The sequence below is a fragment of the Sminthopsis crassicaudata genome, chromosome 5 (genome assembly GCF_048593235.1).
Source record: "Sminthopsis crassicaudata isolate SCR6 chromosome 5, ASM4859323v1, whole genome shotgun sequence".
Lineage (NCBI taxonomy): Eukaryota > Metazoa > Chordata > Mammalia > Dasyuromorphia > Dasyuridae > Sminthopsis > Sminthopsis crassicaudata.
Window position 1 is genome coordinate 57,488,579 of NC_133621.1, and position 24,204 is coordinate 57,512,782.

The following is a 24,204-nucleotide window of genomic DNA, read 5'->3' on the forward strand; positions in this document are numbered from 1 at the left end:
TAAGTAAATGGAAAGATGATTCATGAGTTCTTTTCTGAGAGGCTATTTAAGGAGTCAGTCAGATTGGTTTTATTAGGTACCAACACCACTCCTTATGAAAGCAATAAAAAAATTCATTCCATGGAATACGTGGTCATCTTGACTTGTAGTACTTGTGATAAGCATAGGAATGGATTCATAATGAAGATAATTGAAACTAATGTTCTAACATCTGCTACAAAAGATAAAGAAATTCTATGAAGACTGCTCAACTTGAACATGAACTTAGGACTAAGGAACAGTAGGAAAATAGGTTGGAAAATAAGGTTCAAAATTAAGAAGTGAAAAAAAGCAGATTGCTATTGAAAAATCTCCCATCTGTGTGTTATGAATACTTTCTTAAAGTACAGACTGAGAAGGCATGGGCCATAGTGAGCAATGAGCAACAACATATTACAAAGAAATGATTATATTTAACAGACAAGAAACTATTAATTATCAACCTAAGTCCCACATCTCAATATCCAATGTGCTACATGAGGGGGAAATATCATTGAAGAAAATTAAATAAAGAAGGGCTGGATCCAATAATGACTTAATAAACAAATGACTTAATGTGCAAAGTGTACTCAGGAAACATCGCAAATTAGTCTGATGACGAGTATCAGGTTCAAGTCAACAAAAATTTGTTGAGAGTCTACTATAAAGCATTCAAATAATACAAATTTGAATTTGAATTCAAATAAAAGGGGAGAAAAGATGCAGGTTTCAAGGAGTCCATAATCTAATAAGGGAGGTAACAGGAAGCCAATAAAATTCACTGAAAGTCAGTGGAGTAGTGTGGGAGAGGGGCAAGGTGGTATTACACAATCAGACCTGGGCTTTTAGAAAGATCGATTTCACAACTAAGTGGAAGATGGATTGGACTGGAGAGGGGAGATATAGAACACAGAGACTAACCAACAGTCATTTGCAATAATCCAGGCATAAAATGGTTAAGATCTCAATTAGGATGGTGGCAATGTCTTAGAAGAAAAAAGTAGGCTTATATAAGAGATATTATGAAGTTAAAATCACTAGATATTAGTAGCTGATTAGATATAGATTGAGATTGCAAGTCTAGATAACAGGGAATATAATGTACCTCAAAAATAATACAGGAATTAGGAATAGGGAAGGACTTGAGGAGAAATATAATCAATTCAATTTTATGAATATGCTGAATTTCAGATGTCTACAAAACATCCGGTTCAAAATGACCAATAGGCAACTGAAGATACAAGATGGAGGTCAGAAGAGAGGTTAGGGCCAAAACAAATAGATCTGAGAATTCTCTGCACCAAAATGATAATGAAATCCATCAGAGTTAATGTGATCATCAAGTGAAAGAGTAAAGAGAAAGAAGAAAAGAATGGTCAAAGACAGTGAGTTGGGCAAAACCCAAAAGGATGTGAGCTGGATGCAAATCTAGTGAGAGAAATTGAGAAGGAAAAAATTAACAGATAGGCATACTAAGAGAATATAAAAAGAAAATGGTGATCAGAGAAGTCAAGAAGGATGTGGACTGAGATAAAACCATTGGCTTTCACAGATAAAACATCCTTGGGAACTTTGGGGAGAGCAATTTCAGTAGAATGAAAAATCAAACCACAAAAAGTAGAAGGAGAGGAAAAAAATAGAAATGACCACTGTTGTAAGCCTTCTCTATAAGCAGAGCCATGAAAGGAAGAAAAGATAAGAAATGATAGCTACTGGGGATGGACAGATGAAGTGGGGGGGTTTTGAGGTAGAAATGAAATGGCTGTATTTGTAGATGGTAAGGAAGCAGTCCATAGGTAGAGTGAAGGTTAGTGAGAATAGAGATAATAGAGAGGGGGAAATCTTTTGGAGAAGACAGAATGAAATATTTGTTTATGTAGAGGAGTTTTTCTTGGCAAGGAAAAAGGCCACCTCTTTATGTGCTAGAAGTAAATGAGGAGATAAGAATTGAGAGCATCTGAATATTTACATATTATTCATTTATTTATTATTTTAAAAGGTGAAGGTGATGCTTTCTCATACCTCCAAAGTGAGAAATAGTATTTTCACAAAAAACAACTCTCTTATTTGTTATGTTCAAGTAGCATTAGACTCTTCCTGAAAAAAAAATTAAATAAAAACAAATATGAGACTAAATCTTGTGTTTGGAAAGAGTCAATACATGTGGTTATTTCTTCATACAATTCCTCGGTAACATTTTTTGAGATAATGAAAAAATTAGTGAGAGCCCTTGCCTGGCACATAGTAGAAGCTTTAAAAATGATAATTGATTGATAGTCTATTTGACAGCACTTTTAAAAGTAAAAATATAGATATGGGGGCAGCTAGGTGGTGCAGTGGATAGAGCACCAGCCTTGAATTTAGGAGGACCTGAGTTCAAATCTGATCTCAGACACTTAATACTTTCTAGCTGTGTGACCCTGGGCAAGTCACTTAACCCCAGCCTCTAAATATATATACATATATATATATATAGAGAGAGAGAGAGAGAGAGAGAGAGAAAGAGAGAGAGAGAGAGAGAGAGAGAGAGAGATTTGATATTTTTAATAAAATATTTGTATATTTGTTGTGTTATAGTCTTCTATTGCCACTTGCTCTTAATACACAAAGATAACAAAAGCTGAAAATATTTCAGATTTCTTCATTTTGCTATAGGGACAAGTTTTACTGAATAATCTGTCCTCTTCTTTGGTCACTATTCTTGTACTTTCTGGATATGACAAAAATAAGGTACACAAACTGAAGAAAGTTTTCATTTATGTGACATAATCACTGAAGCTCAAATTCTAGCTTCAATAGCTAACTAGTTCTGACCATTCTGGCAATACGCATAAACATATATTTGTGTGCATTTATATTTGCATGTATAATTTATATATGTGTATGCACATGTGCATGTTTGAATGTGAATATGTGTATATACATATATATGTGCACACATACATACATGCTGTGAGATAAATTCTGAGGGACAAAACTCTGAGCATGATCCATTTAGCATATTAGCAGAACTAGCAATTGCCAAGAAATGGGGTCAATGATCTCTCAATGACCAATGACCTCAAGTTAGAAATGACAAGATCCTTTCTTGTGATATACAAGATGAGAGAGAAAAATCTTGAGCAACAGAGGTGTGTCATCTTCTGATTGGCTAATTTTAATGAGGAGGTATATCTAAGAGACATTTCAGTTCCTCCCCCTCTATGTCACTGAGAGCTAAGATCAATTCTCTGGTGATGGCAGTTGCTACACCAGTTTTAAATTAATGAAATTGACCTTTAGGTTAATCAATTTTCTCTGGAAAGTGGATGATGGGTAGAGGTACATGTCACAATGTAAGAGTAGAGTTATGAATCACAAGAACAGAACTGTATGGAACCCCAAGAGTAGAACCCTAAATGACTATCTGAGGTTACCCAAGTGAACTTATAAGAGTAAGAATTTAGGCACTTCTAGTCTGCTCTGCTAATTTAAATATAACAAAATAGATTTAAAAATCAATTTTCAATTCCATACACATACACACACATATAGATACCCATATCCACTTGTATATAATAAGACTCTCTTCGAAATTAAAGGCTTTCACACAAAATATCCAAATAGTAGTAAGATATTTATGTTTTTGAGTGATATTAACCTTACCTCCATGTTAACCTCCAATGACTTCTTACTTTTCACCCATCTCATATTTCTAAATACCCTCATGTTTGCTATACATAAAAAGGAAGAAAAAAATGTCACTCTGTCAATTGTTTGGGTTAATATAAGACCTAATTGCCTGATACACTATAATTTTGCCACCAATTTACAATTAGCATGCATTTCTCATGCATGAGTTGACCCAATTACATAACAAATTTATGCCTTTAGGGATTTCTCTTGACTGCTTGTCTCATGTCCACCATACAACTCAATTTCACACTGTCAGCATCTTGAACATGGTTACAGTCAGTCTCTGTCAAAATGATTTATTTAAATTATAAACAAAGACTTGGAATCACTAGATAATCACTCCCACCATCATGCCTACCCTCAATATCTAACCCGACTTTGAGTCAAATGTTTTAATAGATCATGGGCATAGGCTTTCAATCACTAGGCAATGCCTAGCATCAACGATCTTATATTTCTGAAGATGATTCACAATAAATCACAGAAAACTAGATCTGTAATGTCTGTCTATTTAAGCCAACTAATTTGTAAATGATTAACTTATGCTACATTCTCAGATTTCAGTGATAAATAACATTGCTGAGGGGGCTGCTTTAATCATCAATAACCTATCAATTTGTCATAAGAAATAAAAAATTTTTTCATTTCCATTTTCTCAGACACCCTAAGAATTTTCTTCAACTATAATTCTGGTGGAGAACATTTAAAAAAACTTTTGAGAATATAATTATTTCTTATGAAAGGGATCAGTGTCAACATGAGAATGAGTTTGTTTTTAAATAGGAAAGATTTTGTCAAGGAATATGTACAGTTTTTAGTTGTGAAAAGAAAAGACATGATTGCTATGGCCCAATATGACATACTAGAAGCAGAGAGAAAAGGGGGGAGAGAGAGGAAGATGAGTTAAGAGAGGAGGGAAGGGAGAGACAGAAGAAAGACAGAACAGAGGAAAATGACTGGGGTGGGTGATCATAGGAGAAGAAAGAGGGAGAATGGAAATCAAGGGAGAGAGGGGAAAGAAGGAGAAAGGAGATGGAAGGGGAATGGGGACAAAGAGAAAATATTTATTAAATAATTACTATGCTTAAGTCATTTTCCTAACTGCTGAGGTTACAAATACAAGAAAACAATATGGCCCCAATCTCATTTAATTTATATTCTAATCTATATCCTAATATTCCATAATATAATCTGTATTCTAATAGGAGTTAACATTCTAATAAAAATCTTAAAGGGGAACCAAAAATTGGAGGGAAAGGGAGGGAAGTCTCATAAGTGATCAAGGTGAAGAAGTGGAATAGTTCACACAATAAACTGATCTGGGCATGAAATGAGCATGACTGGAACCTTCATGAGAGGGTGATGTTGGCCAGGTACTTAACTAAACAAAACTTGAATTCAGGAATAACTGAGTCAGAATTCTGCTTAACACACTTAAGGGTTGAAGTGCTGGCTGAGTCATTTAAATTCTCTTAGTCTCAGGTATAATGAGGACAATAATGGTATATCCCCAATAAGATTATGGTACAGACCAAATGAGTTAACATATGTAAAGTATTTTGTGAACTTTAAGGACTGATAAATATTAGTTAATATTATTATTACTATTATCATTTTACCGAGATTTCTCCTTAAAGTCAATGCTTTTTGCATGCACAACCCCCAGTGTTCTCCTGACGACATATGCATAAGCACAGATACAGTAACAAATATACTTACCAGATAATGCTTTCCATGAAATAAATCATTTGGCCATCTTTTTTATTGCTTTTCACGTGATTTTACTCTTTCCCCTAGATGAAATGAGAAAAAAAAAACAAAACATGGAATATTTATCTTCTGGGTTCTATTGTCAAAACAAAGTTTGCAAGGGTTCCCCCTGAGTTTAATGTTACCTTTCAGGAGACAAGTTTATCTCGGATCTGTTTCAGCTACTTGAGAATACAGTTTGTGATATAGTTAGTAAACAGGCAGAACAAAGTGTGCCAATAATGTTCCAAAGACTATCCTGTCACTCAAATGAGTAACTATGGAAACAGCTCAGTTATGTGGGCCTACTACAGACAGGCTTGATGCTGTAGACATAGAGACATTAAATGGCTGAAATTTGAATGAGCCATTTTCATATGTCTTCCAAATTGTCAAAAAAAAAAAAAAGTAAAGAATGTCCAATGACAGTTAAAATACTTTAAAACACTAAAAGCAAGAACCCCTTTTCCTTTTTTCATTTTCCTCATTTGTTTTTGCAGTGTACTTTTAGAATAAAATTCCCCAAAGAGACTTTTTTGCTAAATAAAGAAAATGTTTTCAAGTAAATTGATACTCACATAATTCTCAAACAAGTCCTCAAACCCTAGGATACTTACAAAAATAAATAATAGTAGTATAGGCATGGGAATGGTAGGAAATGTGTAGTGACTTATCAAAAAGTTTGAGAAACATAATTTCTAGGTAATTAATTATTTTATCAATTATGCTGGCATGTAATTAACAAAAGGAATCAGTGGTACTCTAAAATGCAAAAAAAAATTATAGATAGATATAGATATAGATATAGATATAGATATAGATATAGATATGGATATGGATATAGATCCTCACAGAGCCCGCTTTACACTTATATACCCTTGGAAAAGTGGGTGTTCTTCAGGATGGCAATCAACTCTGATTGGTTAACAATTAACGAAAGAATGAATGTTATAATGAGAGATGCAGGTCTGGGGCATTTAACTGATCATTCAGTCTTGGTCAAAGAGACTTATCTATATTCATATCACTCCATCTAGGGTAATCTAAATTCTAAACAAAAGGGAGAATCCACATTTTCTCAAACCCTAAATAAAACATAATGGACTAGAATCTCTCAATTCATCAACAAAAAAATTTCTTTACCTTTTAAACAGATCTGAATTTTTCCTCTCATTATCAGCCCTGCATTGCAAAGGCTGCCCAAATAACCCATAGTGGCTGATTTCTGAATGAAGAAAGAGAAAAGGGGGAAAGCTTGGTCCTAATCAATAATTGGTTATTAATGTAAGAGAAAAATAATTATTCTTCTCAGTGCAAAGTTGTTAGAAACAGGCAGAATTCAGAACTTCTGAGTCAGCATTGGCCATACAAGAACCATAATGGACCTCATGTACTTTACCTTTAGTGGGGGGAAAAAGTAAATTTATTAAAAGTAATCTTCAGTTAAATGCAAAAACGAATTCCTGTGTTTCTTACATTACTGGTCCTCCAAGTCAAATGCTGGGTATCTTAAGAGCTTAGTCCGATAGTTCTAATATTAATATATATGAATCAAATCTAAGCTTCTTCTGCAATGCTACCTGAAGCTTTAAATCTCCATTGTAGCAGTTGGGTTCCTTTCCTTTATATCCAAGCCAGCCACTTGACTTGAAATATTACATCTCCTCCAGCTCTTTATTCTTCCTGCAGTAATAATAATAACAGAACAAAGTAGTCAGAACAAGAATTTAAAATTTCAATCTTTACTAAGCTATTCCATGTTCAATATAGTATCATTGCCAACACCCAAAGAAAGTCCAGGATTCAAATCACTAAAATAATTCATTACAGACAAAATCTGATGTTTCCAAGTGTGTATTCATTGTTAAGTGATCTTAAATTCTAGATGAATGCATTTAAAAGTATATAAAATATAACATTATTTTTAAAAATTCCAGTGCCTATCATGTCATGACATATAAAATATCTAGAATTTGTCATTATGACATTAATTTATCAGATCACCTAATATCATCCCAGACTAGCTTGTGAACTCTAATGATCCTTCCTGTAATGAATAAGCCATAAAAACCCTTAAACATGTTTAAATACTTAAAATGTGTAAGCTCAGCATGTCCAACATTTCTAATATGATGATTAGGGTCACCTTTTGATCTGGCCATTTCTCCTAACTTCTGTACAAAATACAAAATCCAATCTAGGTGGTTTAAAATAACAGATCAGATGAATACACCAGAATGCCTAAGTTAAAACTAAATAGTTTGGGAAAATGGAAATGCCATCTTTTTTTTTTTTTCCCTTCTGGATCTGAGATTTCTTTAGTATAGGACACATTTGATAAGGCAACTCCCCACAGCCAATCTGTACTTGCCTGGTCAATTAGTCTCAGATTATTGCCCAGAACACTTCAAATTAATAATATCATTTTACAATCTCTGCTAATCTATCCAACTTTTCTTAATAAGAAAACAAAAGTAATGAAATACATCTTTGAGTAACCTGGAGATACCCTCAAAGTTACTGGCACAAACAAATAAGTAAAAGTTTCACTATTCAGCAAAACATTTTACCAGCATTTATTCTTTTTAGGAGTCAATGCCAAGAAGAAAAATCATATAATTAAATTTTGAATTAATTTACTAACACACACAACATGTATGTGAGTTATACCCATGATTACAAAAGCCACCAATATTTTAAAAATAATGAGACAGCAAAATTATTTTCCCTTAGAAATCAGTTCAACTCATTTTCAAGCACTCACTATAAGGTAATGTACTGAAACAGACATGGATAAGATAAAGAAAGAAAATGCATACCTGTTAGACGTTTACTGGCCACTAGAAGAAGGATTTTCAAAGAGCCTCTAGGATATAAAAATTTTATATCCCTGCTAATGATAAAAAATGGATTTTAAAAAGCTAATTATTTTCTTATCAAGTGCAAAAGTTAAATTAAATTTGAAATTTTTAAAAAGTGCTTGCTTACCTTCCCATCAGCTACTGCATATTGACATCCTTAAATTAATCATCATATGCATTTCTGAGGTGAAAATTTTAGTTTTGGGGAAATAGAGTTGATTGATGATGCAAACTTCTAAATGTAGTGTTGTATGTAGCATGATTCTTGTATAAATTAATACAGTTTCACTATAGGTGGTCAGGAAAAGAAATGTCACTGAATATAACTTTGATTGGAATATGTAGGTGATTCTATTTTAGTTTTTAAAGGAAAAAAATTTTTGATTGATGGGGAAAAGAAGAAAGGGAAAGGAGGGGGAAAGGAGGCATCTTTAACATTTGGAGAATTTTTTTAACAAGTAAAAGTCATAACCCCTTGAAATTAAGATCCTTCTGGTCATAGGAAGAAAAAGACCTTAGAAATATCTATTTTTATTCAAATAACGAATCTAACCAGGCTAGCCTTAAGCAGAATAATAAAATAAGCAGTTTGGTTTTTTGACAATCTCCCAATAGATTCTCCACCACTTTTATTCCCTCCCTTTCTGTTTTAAGGGAAATTCCAATTTATTTCTTTGAAAACCTCACTTTAAACTCTTCCTATTGAGTCTTCTTTTCCAACTTTTTTAATTTACTAGGGCAGATGGTATAACACCAAACACACTTCACTGATTCTAATAACCCTAGTCTTTTTATCTGCTTCTCTGCCCTATACCCAGTTTTCTCTGCCAAGATCCTCTTGGAACTCCTTCCCTTTTCTGAGATGAAAATCATGATCAAAAGATTAGTGGGAAGAAGAGGCATGCAATGTTAGGAAGAATGAAAGGCTCGAGTATAATTGAGAAAGAGCAAACCTGTCCTGGATTTCCCTAAGTCAGAAGACTGGATATTCACTTTGTAGTTTCATCTTTTTTTTTTCTTTTTTCAAAAAAGAAGAAAAGAAAAAATAAACCCCACAAATACTTTCAATGCAATTCACTAACTTTTCTGAATTGTTTTCTTTTCCTTCTCAACCTTCTCCTTCCCAGTAGTTAAGAACTGAAATTTTAAGAAAACAGTGCTATATCAGAGTCTGAAAACTAAGGATCTCTGCACTCAACTCAGACAGGTGGACCTTTCTATTAATATTAATATTAATATTAATATTAGGCCTGTGTTCCCTGATCAGACACATCCATGTTGCCCCACCACTATTTACCTCTAATGTGGCTCTCCCTCTCTAATTCTCAAAGACCTTAATTCTTTTGGAAAGATATCCCTTCCCCCCCAAAAAAAAGAAAAAGATAAGTGGTAAAATTGTTATCTGCACTATTGAAAGTGAGAACCCAGGTGATCTTATTAAATATCCCAGTACCTGAAAATAAAAGGTATATTAAAGGAAAATATTCTCTGAAATTGAGACTAAACCATTTATAAAGTCTTGTATAATGAAGGAAATACAAAATGGATCACTAATTTGGCCAGAAAAATGAGCAAACTTTTACAGGCTTGTTCATAATATTCAACCATTATTTTAAATGAGATTCACCAAATAGGGACATAAGAATAAAATGTTACCAAAGTATTTTTTGAGTAGTTCTCTCATAAATAATTCCTTAAAAGCACCATTTTCATTGGTTTTAGAGCTCTAAACTGGTTAATAAAGTCATTTCCTTTTCCTGTTTTAATAAGTGATGAATTAACATTTCCATATTACTAAATGGTTAGTCTCAGTTTTCTTATTCAATATAAACCTTTTACTGTGCTGAAAATAGCTTCATGATACAAGATGTGTTGCTTAAAGCAATCACACATATAATATCTGCTGAAAAAGAGACATCTTGCTTTGGGTATGGAACTAAGCAATTATAATATACAAAATTCTGGCTATAGCTACAAACATTAGATTTTTCAGGATACTGACCCTGCTATCTGCATTTTTACACACTTGATCACAGTGGGGGGAAAAAACCTCATTGTCGTGTTTCCAAATTTTCTGAAAAAATGTTTATAAAGATGAAAACAATAAATAAGCAGATTCTGAACCATAACAATTAATGCTCACTAAGAAATGTCTGGAAACATAAAAATATAAAACATATCATTCTGATGTCCCGTGTTGTAGATATCCATAATGTAAACAGCCAAGGAAAAGTGTAATGAATGAGAGCTAGGTTTTATGTGTGTATGTATAGAGAGAAAAGAGTAGTCAGTCACACATTTGGGGATACTTCCCCCTCCAATTTACACACCCACACATGAAATCAACAGGGAAGTCCATTCCTTTCACTCCTCAGTTGCAGCACCAAAGCCTTCCCTGTGACCCAATCACACCTTTCAGCTGCAATATGGCCATGTTTTTGTCACCTACGTTACTGATCTGTTCCTGAGTCCTTTTCAGTCTTTGTAACTCAGGTGTGTCTGTAACAATGCTGAAGCCTCTTCCTTTGCTCTCTTCAAAATCCCTTTTATATTTTACCTAATAGAGAGATAAAGAAAAAAAAATACAAGCAATATCATTTTCACAATTCAAAATAAGGCAGGTCAGGATCATTTCAAATGGATCAGGTGACTTCTTCAGGTTGTCACAATGCATCTGATGAGCCAAAGGAGAAAAGTTGGAAGCAAGAGCAGCATTCAGCTGAGAAATCCCAAATCAACAGCCATGAGTGCTCACTAAATGACAAGGTTTTCAGCACAAGAAAGATATGAATTCAGCAATCAGTTACTCTTTCCTAACACTACTGGACTTTTTCTTTTCTTCAAAAATATCCATAGAGGAGAAAAATTTTTATTTGATATCAGAAAAAAAAATTGTAAGGAAAAGTAAAACATTATTTTGGGCACCAACTGAATCTGAGAAGACAGGAAAATGGAAGGAGAAAGAAAGCAGAAAGGAGTATACCAGGGAAATAATAGGTGGGAAAAGTAATGGGCAAAAACTGCCTTCCAGCAGCTTTCAGTCTTCTTAGCGTAAAAAGTATACAAATAATTTTTACAACAAATTTGGATATAACTAAGCTTTGCAAAGTAAAATATATGTATGCATGTGTGCATGTATATGTATATATCTTTTGGGAAGAGAGGTGAAAGACAGTATGGGGTAGTAAATGATGAATTCACATGTATTCAGGTCAAACTTCCAATATATACTGGCTATCTGGGCAATTTGCAATCTCTTTATGTCCTAGGCAACTCACTAAGGCTGTATATTGCATTAAAGGGGCCAATTTGCATTAAAAGGAGTTTCTAAGTTTTGTTTTTTGTTTTTTGGGGTTTTTTTAAGAATAGTCTATATCCGTGGTTCTCAAACTTTTCTACAGAGGCAGAACCCTGTAATTCAAACAAAAGATCCATAGAACTCTTGTATTAAAATTCTTTTAAATGCCTAATTAACAAGCTTAGATTTATTTAAAAAAAAAAAAAAAAAAAAAAAAAAAAAAGATGGTATTTCAGGATTCCTTGCAACACATTATGAGAACCACTATCTATACCAGTGATCCTCAAACTTTTTAAATAGGGGGCCAATTCACTGTCCTTCAGACTGCTGGAGGAACGGACCATAGTAAAAACAAAAGCTCACACTCTGTGTCCGCCCCTCAGCCCATTTGCCATAACCTGGTGGGCCACATAAACGTCCTCAGCAGTCCATATCTGGCCTGCGGGCCATAGTTTGAGAACCCCTGATCTATACCAGTGAAATCACAAGTCCAGTTCCTATACTTATAAAGATGAGATGGGATTTCCCTGTCTTCCTCATACAGGAAACCCCATCCCTGATGTACTATTTCCCATCTTGGTGCCTTTGTCATTCTGACTCACATTTGCAGAACGTATATGCTCCTTACCTCTGTCTCATTAAGTAAATTTGGTAACACAAGTTTAATTTTTAAACTATTTTCTCCAACAAATTAGAAGGTAGATCCCTTTATTTGAACAAAGGATGGATGACAGTAGAAAAAAGTAATGGATTTGAAGTCAAGAAATCTGAGTTTAAATTCAGATTTAGACACTTATCAGATAAGTGGCCCTGAGTAAATCATTTAACATTTATGAAATAAGGATAATAATATGACTCTGAGTTCTTCCAAGGATTAAATGAGAGATTAATAAAGTGCTTTGCAAACTTTAACTACTATACAAATTCCAGCTATCACCATTATTTAAACTAACCTACATTCGGGTATAGAAGTCTCAGAAAGAGTTATGTTATCAGTTCCTCGTCTCAAAAAAAAAGGGGGGGGAAGGGAATACTCTTCTTTGGCACGAAATAGTAAAACATAATACTTCAAGGCTAAGAATGTCTCCTCCTTTTATCTCCTTAATTAAAAAAAAAAAAAAGTAAGTATTGAGTCCTCCAGTGTAGCCACTGTCTCAGATGGCAATTCAGTAATAAAAAAAAAAAAAAGAACTGTGCTATTTTCCATCCACAAAAAACATTAAGTGAGATTAGCCTCTTCACCCCTAATCTCCCAGCATGTCTGTAATGCATAGACACAATCTAGGCTTCTGTTTCTTGTAGGAAGGGAGGCAACTTAGTCTTTCTTGAAGTCAGTAGTAAAATAAATAAATAAATAAATAAATAAATAAGACATGATAAAATAACAAAAGTGGGAAACAAGCTAAGACAAAGAAAAATGTCAACAGTCATGAAGAATCCGGAAAGGAAAAAAATTCCTAAGCCAAAGTCTAATACTCTGAATTAGTTTTAGGAGGGAAAAGCCATTAAATATGTTAATAGAAATAAGGGAAGAAAAAAAATAGTGAATAACAAAGAAGGAAGTGAAGAAAGGCTAAGTCCATGGTAGCAAGAGTTCAAGCTAACATTCAACAGCATCTTCCTTCTTCCTAAACGACAAAAGGGTTATCTTTCCCTGATTCATTTATCTACAGAATTGTGACAAGAGTACTATAGTTTGTTAATGTTGTTTGAAAGGGATTTATATGTTGTCCCTTAAAAAAAATGAAGTTTGTTTAAAAATCTCCTCAAAGCAATCAGAAAGGTCCCCCAACTTCCTAGATTTTAGGGTAATTCAAGACAAAAGGGAAAATATAAAATTCTGACTTTCCCAAAGATTGGAAACCTTGAAGCCAACCTTCTTCAATCCAGCATGTTGAACAGCATGAATCCTGTCTAGCTAACAAACCCTTATTAAAGAAAATAATTCTATAACTATGTTATATTGATTTAACTAAAAATTCAACCACCCAGAACTAGTTTTAAATATTGTATATCTAAGTTTGTCTACTATGCATAAGTCAATTTTAAGAGGTTTTGGCAAGAAGGAAAAAAACAGGATAAATGGGGAAACAAAGATACATGGAAGTTAAGAAGACTGAGCTAGTTAGACACCTAGCTTCCACTCCCAGCATGGCTACTAAAAAGCTGTGCAGCTTTGAACAATTTCAGTCTCTTCATTTATAAAACTAAAGAGCTGAACTAGATGATATCTGGGGTTTAGTTAAACTCTAATATTGTAAGACCTCTGGGATCAAATATGGGAACTGGCTCCTTATTTTTCTTCTCTATTCAAATACCATCTATTTATCTACCTTTCTCTATGATGTCCCCTGTTTTAACTGCCTCATTCCAGCAGTACCTACAGCATTATTTTTAATGGTGTCCCTGGAAGCTCTTGAGGAAAAAAAAAAATATCATCAATAGTATCATATCAAGAAGTGCTGAGATAATCTCAATAGTTGTAACCAGGAGTTTTGGCACCCACAACAAGCAGCATGAAATGCATGCTTGAATTGTTATTTAATACAAAATCAGTTACTAAGAGAGAGAATGGGGATACTGACCTCCATGGGCAGGTTACAGGACACCATAAGGTAATAAGGGCAGGGAATGGATCAGAATAGAACTGAGCCAGCTAGGAGCTCACCTGGGGAAGTAATGTACCATCTGGCATCTTCATATTTCAACTAATTATTTTTGCTGAGTAGGTGTTTTTGCACTATTTAAGAGAATGGGTGCTATTGAAATGCTCTAAATTTTGGCGTGCTAGACAAAGCTCAAGCTATCTTACCTTCATTTAGATCTCAAGAATTCAGAATAGATTTAAGTTTATGAAGACTGTATAACAGATAAACCCAACACTCCTTACTACATGCAGATGGATATAGGAAAAAAGATAGGAATTTGTTCTTTAATCTAATTGATATAAGGAACTCTCAAGTGAGGAGACTCCCAAAGCAGATTGGCATCTTCTCTGTTATCATATAATCTTTAGAGAATTGCCTCTACTCCATAATAAAACTAGCCAATATTATAATTTATAAAGAATCTTTCTTATACTGTCCTTATGAGGTGGTAGTACAAATATTGTTATTCTCACTTTAAAGATCAGAGGATCATAGATTTAGAATGGAAAAGGGACCACAGATCATCAGATGCAAACAGCTCATCTGACAGACTAGAAAACTTAGATTCAGAAATGTTGACTGACTTGCTCAGGCTCAAACAACTGGTATGGTTCTGAGGCAAGATTGTACTCAGATCAGTTGCTCTATCCACTACATCCTGTTATCTCCAAAGGAAACTTAAACACTTAGAGATGAGTAGAATTGCTTGCCCTCAGAAAGAAACCAATTCAAAATCCAGGTTCTCACAGCTGGGAAAGCTGGTCCTCAAATCCCCCCTTCCTTAAGTTTGTGCCTTTTCTGTGTGCTAACACCTTCATCCACTATTAGTATCATGCCATATATAATGTGGAAACACAACAAAATAATGACTTCACTATCCTTTCCAAATTTCTTGCACTAAAGATTAAATTCGATCAACTATTATATTTTACAAATTTATCCATGTTAACCCTTGAATCAATGATTCATTTGTTTTCCCCTTCTACAACATCCCACATTCAGAATTGCATCAGGATGAAGACTTTTAATGAAGAATCTATGAAGTACCATGGTCTCATGGACAAGGCACTAGATTTCAAATCACAGGGATTAGCCATGATGATGCTGGGAAAATCATTTAAACTCTTGAGGTACATTATTGCCCATCTATTAAATTAAATAATTGGACTGAGGTCTCTTCAATATCAAATCTATGATTCTATTCATCTATAAATTGTATTTTCCCAAGTGACTTCATATAATCATGAGAGCTCAAATCACAAAAGACATTTTATATCCTCCTTCTAAAAGATATATAGGTATTATCCCCCCTCCAGGCTTTGTCCTAACTGACTACTTACCCTCTCCCAAATCTTCTAATTGCAGAGCAATGTTATATAGAGCTAACTACCATCTCTACACATGTGCAATAAGGTTAAACGTTTGTGGTCTCTTTCCCTTTTTCTTCCAATTTTCATTTATGTCAGCAGTAAGCTTTATTTTTAGCTTTCTTCTTTTTCTTCCTCTTTCTCCTTTTCTCCACTACAGTTTAGCCTCATCTCATATATTTCATAATCTGACCACAGACTGTTGCCACATTCTCTACCAAGAGTCTCTTCAAACCTGTCAGGTACATTATTATACCATTGTGTATGAGGCATCCTACCATCACTCCCCAACAGTTCAGTCTAGTCCTTAGCTACCGTAGCAGTAAAAAATTCAGAGAGTCCCATTCTTTAATTGGAAAGATTACTAAATCCATGGAGTGTGATATGGAAAATAGAAAGCTCTGTAAATATCAAAAAATATTTCTGGTCAGCAAAGAAAAACTTGATTTATCAACTTTTCAGCTCTCAATTTATCTATACAAACATACTTTGGTGTTAATATATATGTATATTTTTAAAAGATGTTCTAGAACAAAAATTTAAATTCATGATATTTCTAAAGAGCAGACTTTTCCCAACACTTTAAATTTGTCATATGGTAATGACACAGTCAGGGATGAGTCCTGCAGCACTGGTACCTGCTGGGTTAGCCCTGAGACAATCTGTCCTTAGTCTGTTTCAGACACAAGTCATACAAATCTGTTCGATCTGTTAAATACTGAGATTCTATTCCTAATGGCCACTGACAATTCTCTTTTCCATTATTCTTAGGGTGATTTACTATTCTGTAACTGAAAGTTGTCACAGGGTAAGGGATCTTTGAATTTTTGTTCAATTATATAATAAAAATATTTAAACATTGTATATCTAATGAATACTTTATTAAATTATTTAATTCTATTAAATATTGATAAAATATCATAAAAATTATAAAATAAACAAAAAATAAAATTACCAATGATATTAATGTATAAATGAAATTCATTTTAAAATTCTCCCATTTTTCACACAGGAGAAGGGCCTCATATTTGGAGTTGGGTGAAGTCTAGCTCAGTTCCATATTAGCTATCAAATTAGGAAAAAAGAAAAATGAATCCCTTGTAATATCTATGTACAATCAAGCAAAATAAATTCATTTATTGGCCACATTTTTAAATTTTTTTATTAATTTTATAATTATAACATTTTTGACAGTACATATACATAGGTAATTTTTTACAACATTATCCCTTGTACTCCCTTCTGTTCCAAATTTTTCCCTCTACCCCCTCCCCTAGATGGCAGGCATTCCCATACATATTAAATATCTTATAGTATATCCTAGGTGCAATATTTATGTGCAGAACCGAATTTTGTTGTTGTTGTTGCAAAGAAAGAATTGGATTCGAAAGGTAAAAATAATCTGGGAAGAAAAACAAAAAATGTTAGCAGTTTACACTCATTTCCCAGTGTTCCTTTTCTGGGTGTAGTTGATTCTGTCCATCATTGATCAATTGGAATTGGATTAGCTCTTTTCTATGTTGAAGATATCCACTTCCATCAGAATACATCCTCATACAGTATCATTGTTGAAGTGTATAATGATCTCCTAGTTCTGCTCATTTCACTCAGCATCAGTTGATGTAAGTCTCTCCAAGCCTCTCTGTATTTATCCTATTGATCATTTCTTACAGAACAATAATATTCCATAACATTCATATACCATAATTTACCCAACCATTCTCTAATTGATGGGCATCCGTTCATTTTCCAGTTTCTAGCCATTACAAAAAGGGCTGCCACAAACATTTTGGCACATACAAGTCCCTTTCCCTTCTTTAGTATTTCCTTGGGATATAAGCCCAGTAGTAGCACTGCTGGATCAAAGGGTATGCCCAGTTTGATAATTTTGGGGCATAATTCCAGATTGCTCTCCAGAATGGTTGGATTCTTTTACAACTCCACCAACAATGCATCAGTGTCCCACATCCCCTCCAACATTCATCATTATTTGTTCCTGTCATCTTAGCCAATCTGACAGGTGTGTAGTGGTATCTCAGAGTTGTCTTAATTTGCATTTCTCTGATCAATAGTGATTTGGAACACTTTCATATGAGTGGAAATAGTTTCAATTTCATCATCTGAAAATTGTTTGTTCATATCTTTTGACCATTTATCAATTGAAGAATGGCTTGATTTCTTATAAATTAGAGTCAATTCTCTGTATATTTTGGAGATGAGGCCTTTATCAAAACCTTTAACTGTAAAAATGTTTTCCCAATTTGTTACTTCCCTTCTAATCTTGTTTGCATTAGTTTTGTTTGTGCAAAAGATTTTTAATTTGATGTAATCAAAATTTTCTATTTTGTGATCAATAATGATCTCTAGTTCTCCTTTGGACACAAATTCCTTCCTCCTCCACAAGTCTGAGAGATAAACTATCCTATGTTCCTCTAATTTATTTATGATTTCGTTCTTTATGCCTAAATTATGGACCCATTTTGATCTTATCTTACTATGTGGTGTTAAGTGTTGGTCCATGCCTAGTTTCTTCCATACTAATTTCCAGTTTTCCTAGCAGTTTTTGTCAAATAATGAATTCTTATCCCAGAAGTTGGGATCTTTGGGTTTGTCAAACACTAGATTGCTATTTTTATTCACTATCTTGCCCTGTGAACCTAACCTATTCCACTGATCAACTAGTCTATTTCTTAGCCAATACCAAATGGTTTTGGTGACTGCTGCTTTATAATATAGTTCTAGATCAGGTACAGCTAGGCCACCTTCATTTGATTTTTTTTTTTCATTACTTCCCTTGAAATTCTCGACCTTTTGTTCTTCCATATGAATTTTGTTGTTATTTTTTTCTAGATCATTAAAATAGTTTCTTGAGAGTCTGATTGGTATAGCACTACATAAATAGATTAGTTTAGGGAGTATTGTCATCTTTATTATATTCTCTCAGCCTATCCAAGAGCACTTAATGTCTTTCTAATTATTTAAATCTGACTTTATTTTTGTGGCAAGTATTTTGTAATTTTGCTCATATAATTCCTGACTTTCCTTTGGTAGATATATTCCCAAATATTTTATACTATCGATCGTTATTTTGAATGGAATTTCTCTTTGTATCTCTTGCTGTTGGATTGTGTTGGTAATATATAAAAATGCTGAGGATTTATGTGGATTTATTTTTGTTGTTGTTGTTGTTTTTAATATAATTTAATTTTTATTTTATTTTATAATTATAACTTTTTTTTGACAGTACATATGCATGGGTAATTTTTTACAACATTCAAAAGGGCTCTAACCATTGACAGCTTCTGTGTGGAGAGGGAGCAGACTTCAAATGCTGAGGAGACTAGGAACAGACTGTCCCCAGATGTATCTCCTGGGAGGGATATAAGCTGCTCCTCAATACAAAAGAATCTCATAGAGGAAATCAAAAAGGCTCTCACAAGAGAGCTGGAAGAGAAATGGGAAAAGGAAAGGGAAGCTTGGCAAGAGAGCCTGGAGAAGTCATCCCATGCATTCAAAGACAAAGTGGATAAAGAAATCAAATCATTGAGAAACAAGATTAGTGAGCTGGAAAAGGTAAACAACTCCAAGGAAAACAGGATTAGTGAGCTGGAAAAAGAAAACAGCTCTCTAAAAAATAAAATGGATAAAATAGAAAAAAAATTCCATAGAAGATAAAAACTCAATTGGACAATTACAAAGAGATATAAAAAAAGTGAGTGAAGAAAATATATCATTGAAAATTAGACTGGAACAAATAGAAATGAATGACTCAAGGAGAAACCAAGAGATAGTCAAGCAAAACCAGGGAAATGAAACAATTGAAAAGAATGTCAAGTACCTTACTAGAAAGACAACAGACCTGGAAAACAGATCCAGGAGAGACAATTTGAGAATAATCGGACTCCCTGAAAAATGTGAGGAAAAAAAGAGCTTGGACACAATTTTCGAGGAAATTATCAAAGAGAACTGCCCAGACATTCTGGAAACAGAGGGTAAAATAGACATTGAAAAAATTCATCAATCACCTACTGAAAGGGACCCTAAAATCAAAACGCCAAGAAATATAGTGGCCAAGTTCAAGAACCATCAGACAATGGATTTATTTTGTATCCTACAACTTTGCTAAAGTTCTGAATTATTTCTAATAGCTTTTTAGCAGAGTCTTTGGGGTTCTCTAAGTATACCATCATGTCACCTGCAAAGAGTGAGAGTTTGATTTCCTCATTACCTACTCTAATTCCTTGAATCTCTTTCTCGGCTCTTATTGCCGAGGCTAGCATTTCTAGTACAATATTGAATATTAATGGTGATTATTGACCACATTTTTTAAATATATATGACATGCTGAACCTTGAACTCAATACCTGTTATTTGATCTACCTATATTTCTTTGTTAAAAAAAAAAACTGAGTAACATTTCATCATTAGCTGCAGGTTACTTTCAACTCTTAGTCTATTATCCTATAATGATGAATAATAGCCTTTTTTCTAGGATGTTGTTGTTTAATACAAAGCAAAGCCAGAATTATCTTAGCGAAATAATAGCTCAATAATAATAACAGTTCATATTTATATGGTGCTTTAAGATCTAAAAAATACCAAGATGAAATAATAGCACTACCAGCAAAGCAGGTACTAGATAATTTGGCAGGCATAAGGGAAGGTGTTCCCTTGGTAGCTGGGAAGTTCAGGAAAAACTTCATATACAATAAAGCTTTTGGATTGAATCTTTATAAAAACTAGGAATTCAAAGAAATGGAGGTAAGGATTCCATGCACTCCAGGCATGGAGGACTATAAATGCAAATCAATCAGCAAGGATTTAATTATCACTTTGTAATAGATAATAGTCTCTATTGGAGGTACAAACTCTACATTCTAAGAAGAATAAGTATATATAAATATGAATATACAAGATACATATAAAGAAGAATCAGGGGAAAGCACAAACAGCTGGAGGGACCAGGAAAATCTTCCTGTAAAAGTTAGCATTTGGCAGTATAATGGTATAGACTTGTAAGCCCTGCTACCAGGAAGACTGAGTCTGGGGCACTCTATTAAGCTTAGAAGTTTAAAACTGTAGTGGATTATGATGCATGGGTGCACTCATCAACTTTGGCATTAATATGGCAAGCCCCTAGAAGGGGGATGACCAGATTTTCTAGGGAGGTAGAAACCAACCACGATGTAGAAGCATAGCAGACTAAAGTCCCCATGTCAATCAATAATCAGACTGAGCCCATAAGTAGCTCAAAGAGAGGTTCGGGAGAGGAGAAAAAAAAGGTGAAAAAGAATGATGGGAGAAAATAATAAGTTCAAGGAAGAAATTCTAAAAAGCAGAAGGAGAAGAAAGAGACAAAGACAGAGAGAAAAAGAGAGATAGAAAAACAGAGACTCCAGAATAAAGAGAGCATTCCAGCTGTAGAAAATAATCACTGCAAAGACAAAGAGATAGAAGATGGATCTATGGGTGTAAAGAATAGCAAACAGGATGATATGGCTAGATTATACAGTGGGTAGATCAGAGAATGTAAAAAGAAACTGGAAATATAGTAAGGAGCAAGTATAGTAAAGAGCTTTAAATGCCACACAAAAGAGTTAATATTTGATTCTAGAGGTAAGAGGAAGTCACTGGAGTTTATTGGGTGGTAAAGGTGTCATGGTAATACCTGCACTTTTGAGGGGGAAAAAGCCTTTTGACAAAGGTAGAGAGATAAGGAATGAAGTATTATGGGTGACGAGCAAGATGATCAGTTTTGTTAAAATGCAGGGTGCATAATAAATCCATTTAGGTTTACCGTTGTCAAAAGGAAGTTTTCCTTATAAGAGAACTGAGAACTGTTTTTTTGCAGCTTCTGTCCATTGTTCTAAGTTCTATCCTGTACAACCAAGCAGAATAAGCACAATAGCATCTACAGAACACTTGAAGAAAGATATCCAAACCCCTTTTGTCTTTGCTTTTCAATGCTGAAGTCCCACTTGGTTCATCTTACCATTACATGGAAAGAAGTAAAAGCCTTTGGCCATCAAATGGTACATGCCAACCTAATCTCTATTTTTTTGTGAACATTTTCCAGCTTAATGTTGCACACAGAACTCAGCAATATACTCCAGGTTAGACCAAAAAGGAATAGAGTATATAGATGGATGGATAGACAGATGGATCATTAATCAAACACATTCTGTGTCCCAAAGGGTGGTACTATTTCATCCAGAAAACTAAAAAAAAAAAAAAATCCATTAGAACTCTTTGAAAATAGAGTCTATCTTCTGCTTTTCTCTACATTTCCAGAACTTAGCACACAATGTCTGACACATTCTACATGTTTAAAAAATGTTTACTATTTGACAGATAGTTTAAATGTGAACACTCCTAATGATACAGATCTCAATCCATTCAGACTTTCCCATTTTCTATGGATTTCTTCCATCTTCTGCTTCAAATTTTCCTGAGTGAGCACCAGCCCTGAAGTCAGGAAGACCTGAGTTCAAATCTGGCATCAGACACTGAACACTCCCTGGGCAAATCACTTAACTCCAATTGCCTCAGCAAAAATTTCCTGAGTGCCACCAATGTAATGGAGTTTTAAGGCCTCTTGGAGTTTTAAAATACAAAGAGTGATAGCTATTATTTGACTGCATTTATTTGGCACAGAAGTAGCTTTTGATGGGGTGGAGGGAATTGATGCATAGTAATAGAAGCACCAAAAAGTATCAATAAAATACAATAAGAGAGTTAGAGCAAGTTCAGGAGAAGGCATAGCTAAGCAGGGCAGTTTTGTTAACACTGGGTTAAATTTAATATGCACTTTAAAGAAAAATAACTATGACAGAAAATCACCATATGAATTTTTAAAGAAATGAAAGATGAGTAAAGTAACTCACACCAAGTAATTACTCAACTGTGGAGGAGCTTCTAAGAATAATGTCTTCAAGAGTTACATAAAAGTTTGGAGAAGAGTTCCTGCAACTTTCAACCATAAGGTGATTTCAGTATCTCAAGTATTTGAGAGAAAACAGATTAAAGGACTACAAAAACGTAGACTTTCTCTAGCTGTATATCTCTTAAAGGGTCAATGACCCAGAAAATAACCTCCATAAAGACATAGAAGAAAAGTACCTTTTTCTGCTCAATTTTCTCCAAAGGACAATTTTAAGCACACCATCTACTTCACACTTTGAATGCTATTTGTATTGTCATTCTTCATGTCCTCTAATCTCTCGTTAGTTATTATTGATTTTAATAAACCAACATACTCTATTCACCATTGATTTATAGTAATGACCTTTATTACCTCAAAGTAGTCAATTCTACTGAAACAAACATCCTCAGTAACACCTTATGCCCAATGTCATCAGCAAACAGTAAACCATAAGGCCATGCAGATGCCCAGACACTGCAACAGGAGGTGGTCCTTGTCCACCTGCTGAGAAGTGGTTTATATGAAGATGAATAATAATGAAACCATAATTGTGAACAGTTGAAAAAAAAAGGATGTTATTTATCTGAAAATGTGGAAGCATTCCCTAGAGCCCTCAAATCTACAACAGAGATTCTAATAATACATTCCTTCCTATCGATAATAAATGAAATCAAGGGAAGGGGGAACAATCCTGAAGAAAGGGTAAAAAGCATCCATCTTCTTAAGAAAAAATTGTAGGGAAATATGTACTAGTCCATTCTGAGGATGGGAAGTTATACAAATTATTTTTTTTATTTTATCATTATAAAATAGCTGTTATTATTTTAAAGCTGACATGCCATAAAAAAGGAGATTAAAGGAGAAAAGAAAATGCTACTGGGTAGTTAAATGGTATAGGGGGATAGCTGGGGTCAGGGAAACTCCTTTCTGAGTTCAATCCAGCCTCCAACACTTACCAGCTGTATGATCCTGCTAATCACTTAATCCAGTGGTCTCAGTTTCCTCATCTGTTAAATAAACTAGAGGAAATAGCAAACCAGTCTAGTATTTTACCACAAAAACCCCAAATGGAGTCACAAAGAATGAAAAACAACTGAAAGAAATGCCAAAAATGACACTGGAAACCAAAACCTTAGATACTATTTGCAGACTATTTATATCATTTTAATAAAACCCCATTAGAGAATGTTAGGTATTGTGTCTATGTGAAATGTGAAATCAGTCATTGTTAATGATTTTATCCCAATCAAGCTCTTCCAAATCCAGATACACTAATGGATAATGGACAGGGGAAGTACTGACTTAAAAACAGGGGAAGGAAGGTAAGAAGAGGAATTCATAGAAATGAAAATGCTAAGAAAATGAATCTAGCTCCTACATGAGCCTTTTCCTGATCTGTCTCACACACATAGACACTCACATACTCATATCCATTAGTGTTTTCTCTTTCCTGAAGTTACTTCATATTACTTTCAAAGCATCCTTTATATCAGAATGTTAAGTTCCTTCAGAGAAAGGATTGTTCCAATGACTGTATTTGTATCCTCAGGGCCTATCATCATCTCTGGCACAGAATAGGTGTTTATAAATGCTCATTGATGAGTTGATATCACTTATGTACTTAGAACACTAATCCAATTCTCCTAGTAAATTGTAAACTCCTGGA

General features: G+C 34.1%; 1 protein-coding gene across 3 annotated transcripts in view; it reads right to left on the bottom strand.

The window, feature by feature from the left end:
- Positions 1 to 24,204, bottom strand: part of NEBL (nebulette) — a 464,176-nt gene that overhangs the window by 205,640 nt on the left and 234,332 nt on the right. For 2 of the 3 annotated variants that reach the window (XM_074266882.1, XM_074266881.1), the window contains exon 4: positions 10,753 to 10,860. In XM_074266882.1, coding sequence (XP_074122983.1) covers positions 10,753 to 10,860 — 108 coding nt within the window. Of the gene's footprint in view, positions 1 to 5,412; positions 5,487 to 7,022; positions 7,126 to 8,261; positions 8,336 to 8,430; positions 9,321 to 10,752; positions 10,863 to 24,204 lie in introns of those variants that run through there. The other variant, XM_074266879.1, reaches the window with a different exon arrangement.